Raw genomic sequence first — 8,943 nt, forward strand, 5'->3', positions numbered from 1 at the left:
CATGATGTCTTATTAGGTTTTCTGTAAACTCTGTAAACCTGTGAATCTCAGGGAAGTGATCTTAGCTCATGTGCAGTCTCACTCACCAAGCTGATTAAAGTGTCCATAAAAGGATTAAGACTTGAACCAAGGTAGTAATTAACATTTTTTTAAAAATGAAGGAGAGGTTCCAGGAGTTGTGAAAGAGACATTGGTTTGCCCATTTCTTAAGAGGCCTAGTCTAGATCTTGAGAAAGTGATAGAGCTGCAGTTATAAAGATCTATTTATAAGTTATAAAGATCTCTGGAGGATATATGGCAGGATATTTTGGCTGCAGGCCCGAGGTGAAAATTGCATTATTATATGGAATTTGTTCTTATGGACCGAAATTTAGTTATGTATTTACTTATCATATTTGTTTTTTAAAGATGATTTTAATTAAGCTTATCTAACTAAGAGTCGCCATAGGTAAATAGGCGGCAATATAAATTAAATAAATAAATAAACAAACAAACAAACCACAAGTAAAAATAAAGATAGTAGGACTGTGAGTCTTTACTGTGGGGTAAAGAGAAAAAAAAGCATTAGTTTCAAACTCATTTTAGCACAATAGATTAAAGGTAATAATATTACAACCTCAATTATTTACTTTATACTAGCTGTTTCTGTAACAACAAACCTTTCTATTCAGTTCCAAAAGAAAAGTACATAAACTTACAGAAAGCATTATTTCTATATTATTAAAAATAATTATTAAAAAATACAAAAACAGGAGAGGATGATATTCCAACTCCTGGAACCCACTAAATGTAATTCCCTGGGACTCACAGCCAGAGGTGGTATTCAACAAGTTCTGACAAGTTCTGGAGAACCAGTAGGGGAAAGTTTGAGTAGTTTTGAAAACCGATAAATACCACCTCTGACTGGCCCCACCGCCATCTATTCTGTCTCTGAGTCCCAGCTGATCAGGAGGAAATGGGGATTTTGCAGTAACTTTTCCCTGGAGTGGGGAGGGAATGGAGATTTTACAGTATCCTTCCCCTGCCACGCCCACCAAGTCACACCCACCAAGCCATGCACACCCACCAAGCCATGCCCACAGAGTCAGTAGTAATTTTTTTTGAATCTCACCACTTTTCACAGCATACTTTTTCTGCCAGACCTGATGGCAGGCGTGGCTTCCGGAAGTCACTTCTGCTGGTTCACTTGTGGCCATGCCTTGTGCACGCACTTCGCATGCATGCGCAGTGCAATAAAACTTTTTCTGCACATGCATAGAAGCAAAAAACAAGATGGTGGCACCTATGGCACCCCGCCCCCTGAGAACCGGTTCTGGGGCATGGAGTATAGTTGCAGTTATATATCAGAAAGAGACAGAGAGACAGAGAAGGAGGGAGGGAGACAGAGAAAAGAAAGAAAGAGAGGGAGAAGAAAGAAAGAATTTTGAGAGCTTCAGAACAAAGCAATAGCTTTAACACACCCACCAGATTTACTTTCTATCAATTATGACAGTAGCTAGAGGCAAATCAGTTCTCCTGCTGAAACAAAGGATAAAAAGAACTGCTTGCAGTGCAAACCTTTGATAATTGATAGCTGATCATTGCAAGATCCTGTTGTGATTCATTTAGTACTATGGAATATTCTATTCTAATCACATTGCATTTGTCTCAAAATATTAGTAAAACTGTTCTTCCTTATTTTAATGTCATCGTGTATACTATAGTAGCTTACAATATGAAATACTATTTTTCAAATTTTTATTGGCAGCAATCCTCAAAGAAGCAAGGTTGAAGACTTCATATCCAGGGCAGATCTCTCGGATGTGTGGGAGATTTCCTCACCAAAGGTCAATAAAGAGCAACCATAGTATTTGCACTTTGTACTTTAAATGTAAATTCACTTTGTAGAAATGAGATATTTAAACAGACATTTTTTTAAAAAAAAATCTGTGAAAATGTAGTACCAGCTTATTTTAAACAATTACCACATACAATGTATGTGCCTTTTTGTTGTTGTCTGAAATCTGTGTCTTGGAGATGTAAAAGTTTGCATTTAATCTGCTCAAAAAAGAATAATGTTCTGTATTGTAGAACTAGCCTTATGGTATGTATGTTTGTATGTGTGTGTGTTTGTGTGTGAATACATACATACACATATACTAATTTTCAGTAGAATTGCTTATTTTAATGTAATGGTTAATATTATTGAACCAGCTTGATTTGAAGTCTACTGAGCTCACAAAGTTACATAATCTATGCTTGAGGTTGCATGCTCTTAAAGCTCATAAAAGATTAAAAAGTGTTGGTGATTTAGGCACCTTACATAAGAACATAGATTTTAAAAAGAGTTTAGGGTGCTTTTGTTGAAAAGATGAATACTTTTGTACAGCTAGACTGCAACCACGCTGGTTTGAAAAAAAAACACTTTTGTCTTCTTGAATTTCCTATAATTTCTAGAGGGCAGGAGTATATGTTTATTTTAGTTTCTATCATTTTGTTTTGGGATGGTTTAATCAGCCAGTAAAGGGAAAGAAAGTTCATTCTGTCACTCAGAGCTGATTCTGTTAAGCCGCAGAATAGCAGCAAAAGGACGCAATTGTTCAGCATTGTCGTTATAATTCTAAGGAGACAAAGAAACTAAAACAGGTTTGTCGATCTTTGCTGCTTCTTACACCTGGATAGGCTAAGATATGAGATTTAGGAGCCCCAGGTCTTATGAAGTTAAACCCATAAATTGGACAAATTATATACAGGTATGGTAAGGAGATGAAATTAGGCCAAGCTCTCCCTTGGGGCATCTTTCTTGCCATCTGGGAGATGATCATACAAGTTTTCATACCTTTCCTTCCGATCTGATAGAGGTAGGATTTTTCAGTTCATTTCTATAATGCCTTAAAGCAGTGGGTCTCAACCTTCCTAATGCCATGACCCTTTAATATAGTTCCTCATGTTATGGTGACCTCCAAGCATAAAATTATGTTATGTTTTCTGTATTTTTTAAAAAAATATGTGTTTTCCGATGGTCTTAGGCAACTCTTGTGAAAGGATTGTTCGACCCCCAAACGGGTTAAGACCCACTGGTTGAGAACCACTGCCTTAAAGGAACAATAATTTGTAGATGTGTCCTTCATGCCAAAAGCTTTTAAAGAAGAAAGAATCAGTTTGATTAACTGATTAACTTAACTTTTTGATTTTGGACAGATTTTATCCAAAGAGACCAAATGGATAAAGTAACTGAGTGTATATATATATATTTTTTTAAGTAAAGAGGATAGCTGTGATTGTTAACAATGATCAATATTCTTTTCAATTCATTAACAGAACTTTTGCTCAATAATATGTAGAATAGCTTTTGATGATTGTGTTCTGATTTGGTCTCTATATTGTATTTATATCTGCATTTATAATTGCCTAATAATATGCGATTAGATGACTTTAATCAGATTCAATTTGAGCAATATAAAATGGGTTTTTATCCAGACATTTGGGTATAAGGAGAAGATAACCAGAATGCATAGGATTTTTTATGTCTTTAAAAGAAATTGTCACTTAGAATTTGATACGTTTTTATAATGCTAAACTTTGAATTTAAACTGTTTAGATTAAAAATATAGTGTGCTCTAAAAGTGTTTTTGTTATCTGTGGCTCATATATAACTTTATATATTAATTGATTCTTATATATTAATTGATCAGTAGATGCATATTCTGTTTCCACATAATATTATACCTGGTTTTTTAAACAAACAACAAGGATTGAAGACCTAATTTATGGATTAGCCAAATACTTGATACAATCATCTAAGTAACCAATTTTAATATGTATTAGACCTGGATAAATACTGGATTTCTATTAACTGAAAATAGTAGTAATTTCACGCCACACAAGTTCCTAGTAATACTTGTAGCAGATTGTTGTGTGAATTCTGAATTGTGGCATCTAAATTATTGTGAGACATGCAGATTAACACAGAATAAGCAGAGATATAATTCTATTCTGTCACAAATTGCTTTAGGAATTATTCATTTCCATATTTTAAAATGTTTGTACCTGTAGTTGTATATAGCTGTGTACCAGTGGTGGGTTTCAGGAGGTACGCCCTGGTACACGCGTACTGAGCCAGGCCAGAGCACCGGATACAGTTCCAGTACGGTACTCAGGAGGGCCCCCCCCACCCGAACTCCTTACTGGAGTTTAAAGGCTTTTGCACTTCCACGCAGATGTATGGCGCATACAGTGCCTGCGCGATGCTCCACGGAGTAGCTGGAGCATCGCAGAGGAGCTTGAATGCATGCGTGTGTTGTACACATATGCGCGTGCACTGCACAGATCCATGAGGACACTGCTGGCCCCGTTCCAACCGTGCCGGTTGGAACGGGATTTGCAACCCACCACTGCTGTGTACTTAAAAAAACAGTGTACAAATGGAAATAAGAACAAAAGCAAAGCAGTTTTGTGATGAGAGTCAGGGGAAGAAAGAAACATCCATATTCAATTTCCAGGCCCTGAAGGGTACAAAAGTTTTGGCTAGGTAGCTCTGGGTGATCAGAGCTTATCAGGAATGAAATTTCAATCAATTGTAAATATTTTTCCAGCCTTATCATGATTGTCAGCTTGAACTGCACTGGAATTAAAATATCACTAGGGCAGAATGAGGTTAAATGAGTTTTAAAATACATGAACAAACAGGAGGAAGAAAATATAAGAAGACTGCTGACAGATTTCTTGTGCTAGAAGAAACAAATTAAAGGTATCTAAATCTGGCAAGATGACTCAACTTGGCATTTCCCAAAGATGTTTGTCTCTTTATAGTCTTCCAGGAAGGACAGATTAGTGCTGGTTACTCCTTAACAAAGGCAATTTAGAAATACACCTGATATATTTACATTTGGGTATTATGCAGTTAGAGCAACTTATATTAAAACTGGTGTCAAAAAAAATTCCTTCAATGTAGAGACTGAAAGGTTTATTGCATTGGCTTATTTTTTTAAGAAAACAAATTGAGGTAATTAGGGAGTAATTACTTCAATATTAAATGAAAAGGAGTGAACTTCATTGATGCCTGAAACATTAGACTGGTTACAGTAAATGACTGATGTAAACTCTGCTCGCTGTCCCAATATCTTATTGTATTTTTCTTAACCAAAAGCATATGTGAAAGGCATTCAACAAACAGAACAACTTAGTTTTCTTTCTCTGCTTGGAGAAATGGGTGCTGCTTTTGGGCCAGGGCCAGCCAATACTAAAAGATACTTGGACTTATTGTCCCCGTTGTCCTCTTGACTTCTCCCTTCCACAAATAAAATATTATTCTTATATTTCATAATATGTAAGCAACCCAGGAGAAGCCTTACTAAACAACCAAGAGAAGACAAATGTCTATTTCAGTGTTTCTCAACCTTGGCAACTTGAAGATGTCTGGACTTCAACTCCCAGAATTCCCCAGCCAGCATTCGCTGGCTGGGGAATTCTGGGAGTTGAAGTCCGGACATCTTCAAGTTGCCAAGGTTGAGAAACACTGGTCTATTTTCTTATTATTGTTTCATTATTCATTTTAGTCAGCCCATGCACCACTAATCTATTTGTACACAGACATTTTTACTAAATCTTTAAACTAGGTAGATAGAGAAGAAGTAAAGAAGCTGGTAGAACTCAAGCAAAGCTACTGGTAGTTTGGAAAAACTCAAGTGACTTCACTCCACCTGTGCCAGGAGTCCTATTAGTTGCCACTTTGTTTTCAGATATAAAGTGTTGCTTCTTACCTTTAAAGGTTATTATGGGTTGGCCCAATTTACCCAAATAATGTATTCTACGTAACGCTCCTTCTTTCACTTGTGACGACCTGAGGATGATAATCTCTTGTTACTGCAAATTAATTTCATAACCATTAAGGAGTGATCCTTTCCTTACAGCTTTTGGAATGAACTTCTTGTTAATTTGAAGGTGCTCACTCACTCTTTTTTTAAGAACAGGTCTTTCATTGCTGATTGTACTGATTTTAACATTGGTATAATAATTGCACTGTAAATCACTGATAAAGTTTGGTAACTGGTAGAATTTAATAAATGCATCTATATTCCTTCCTTTTGGTTCACCTTTGTTTCCTTTGTGCTGAATCAAAGTAATTGCTACTTTGCCTTAATGTCAATTCAGGCAGAGAGGTGTGTGAGTATGTGTGTGTATTGATGGCTTGGGGAATCCCTTGAAATGGTCACACCTGGGAGAGGGAAGAATGCAATCATCTTGATCTTTTGAGATACCATACTTAAAGCACTGTCACTTAAAGCACTGTCATGAATAAAGTACCACTGCAAATCATTTGTACAGAATCATACATACTTTCTCAGTTTCTTTTTTTCCTGTTCCTTCTTAAAAAAATAATGATTTAAAGGATGACACTTATAAAATCAACTTTTCTTTTACATGTGTGTTACATCAATGGTCTTCAAAATCCCAGTTTGTTGCGGGCATGGCACTTTAAAAAAAGTTGTCAGTAAAAACAATGAGGACATCACATAGCCATTCAAGGAGAGCAAAGTCATTGTATCATTGAGATTTTTAGATTAAAACTAGGCTGCTGATAGATTTTATTTATTTGCAATGAGATTGTTCCCTGGCAAAATCTGAAAGTCTAAGAGGTCATCCATGCTACAATGCTAGCCCAAGGTTTCTTTTACACAAAATGGTTATTCTGATGATGCCAGCATTTTCCAGTACAAAGCTCAATATTTACATCTCCTGTTTCTTTCCATGACCAAAAACCTGTTCTATTCCTGATATAATCCAAACTTCTGAACATTTTGGTTTCTCTTTTGTTCAGCCCTGAAGTAGTTGAGAGAAGATCTGTACCATCTGCATATAAAAGGGGCAGGACAATGTCACAATATTGGTTCTATGAATCTGAGATCCTTTGCTCCCTTCTCTTGTGTTTTTATTTGTATTTGTGTTTTTATTTGTTTTTAATCTTTCTTAATATTTTTGTTTCTGTAAGCCGCCCGGAGTCCTTCGGGATTGGGCAGCCTATACATTTAATAAACAGTAAACAGTAAACAGTAACAGTATGATACCATGGGAGGGAGTACCAAGGAAAATTGTTAGATTATTGTAGCCTTATTTGCCACACATTTAATCTCACATGAGAGCTATTGGCTATTATATTGTTCATCAACAGATAATTTTTCTGTGAAAAAAGATTCCTTTGGCCTCTTTTGAATTTTCCTTATTCAGCCTCATTAGACTCTGTGCTTTGAAAGAAAGCAATTCTCCTCACACTGTGCATAATTTTATTCATTTTTATCATGTCCATCATTATTTTTTGCCATTTTAAGCATATTTTCTGGCTTCCAGTTCCCAACTTGTGGTGGGATACACAGGGGAAAAAAACCTCAGTAGATTCTAATTGCATCATTAAAGACATAAGACAACTGGCAATTTTATTTATATTTCCCTCCCCCCCCCTTTTTTACAGAAACTAAGCACAATCTTTTTCCTTAAGTTATTCATTGCAAATTATAAATCAAATAAATGTTTCTACAGAAAGCATTGATTTTATCCAGCATATTCCAACTGGGTTTTGCCTCATGGTCAATTCAAAAATGTTTTCTAAATCCAAAGAAGAAAACAAGATGTAATGAAAATGTGAGAGCAGAACCTAATGTGTATTTCTAAATTGGGAGCAGATTTACACAAGATGAGGAAATCCAAACCACAACAAAGAGGAATTTCCTTTGTATTTCTTATGATGTGAACAAAATGTAATTAGATTTTTTAAAAAATTGAATCAATAGATCCACATTAAGCTTGGCTGCTACCCTGCGGTTATAATATTTGCTTTAATCAACACATTAATGACAAAATGTTACAAATAATGGGGGAAGGGGGTTACTGCCTTTTTTGTGGCTTACTTTTACATTCCTTCTTACAGAGATTAAAAAATAATTTAAAATACATTGGGGAAATTTTTGATCTAAGGATAATTAGAGGAAGTTGCATATAACTTTTGTGTTTCAGTATTCAAGAATGTAAAATGTGATCTCTAAAGTGAAGGGATTGGATTTTTTTTGAAAGATAATGAAAATTGCAGGGTCTAACTGTAGCCAACCTTCTTTCATTAGATGAGTCCTGTCTGCTGGCAGAGTGAATATATATATTAAAATAAATGAAAGCAAGAAACATCATTTGTTTTGTTTTGTTTTGTTCTCAGTCTGAAAGGAAATGATCTGCAACAAACTTAATACTGAGTCAATCAAGAGTGCTGTTCATGGGACTTTTGCATTAGGGAAAGATAAGTTCATATTTTGATTTCTTTTTTTCTGTGATTCAAAGGTCTTCCAGATATATAGTGGAGAAAGATGATATAAAAGAAGAATATCTCAACCCTGCTATATGTCAAATAGAAGTGCCATTTTGATCCAACTATTTGTATTTTAGAAAACAGATAAACAATCCAAGAGTTTCCAGTGATCAGAGACTAGAGGATTATTTGAGCAAGCACAAGGAAGGGGTCAAGTTATTTTCCAAGGCACCTGAAGACCAGACAAGGAATAATGGATGGAAATTGAACAAATAGAAATAAGGAGAAATTTTCTGACAGTGAGATCAATCAACCAATGGAACAGCTTGCCTTTGGAAGCTGTGGGAGCTTCATCACTGGAAGCTTTCAAGAAGAGATTGGACTGCCATTTGTCAGAAATGGTGTAGGTTCTCCTGCTTGGGTGTGGGGGGTTGAACTAGATGACCTACAAGGTCCCTTCCAACTCTGTTAATCTAATCTAAATGGCCAACAGAAGTTGAGCTGATGCCATTCCTGCCTGCTTTAGCAACCACATCATTATAAAACATTCTAGATTGAAGCCCTCCTAAAACCGTTATTATGAGAAGTGGGAAAACACAATTTTAAATCTACTTTAAGTTGCTTCAGCCGTTGCCTCAGCTGAGGATGCCTGAAGACAATATAATTAAGTT

At 35.7% G+C, this 8,943-nt stretch overlaps 1 protein-coding gene across 3 annotated transcripts in view; it reads left to right on the forward strand.

Moving 5' to 3' along the window:
• Positions 1–5,394, forward strand: part of SMOC2 (SPARC related modular calcium binding 2) — a 140,399-nt gene extending 135,005 nt beyond the window's left edge. For all 3 annotated transcript variants that reach the window (XM_032216926.1, XM_032216927.1, XM_032216928.1), the window contains one exon: positions 1,748–5,394. In XM_032216926.1, coding sequence (XP_032072817.1) covers positions 1,748–1,771 — 24 coding nt within the window. In that variant the 3' untranslated portion in view covers positions 1,772–5,394. The remainder of the gene's footprint in view (positions 1–1,747) is intronic.
• Positions 5,395–8,943: the final 3,549 nt, after the last annotated feature.

This window comes from Thamnophis elegans, chromosome 4, assembly GCF_009769535.1.
Source record: "Thamnophis elegans isolate rThaEle1 chromosome 4, rThaEle1.pri, whole genome shotgun sequence".
NCBI classification, from domain to species: domain Eukaryota; kingdom Metazoa; phylum Chordata; class Lepidosauria; order Squamata; family Colubridae; genus Thamnophis; species Thamnophis elegans.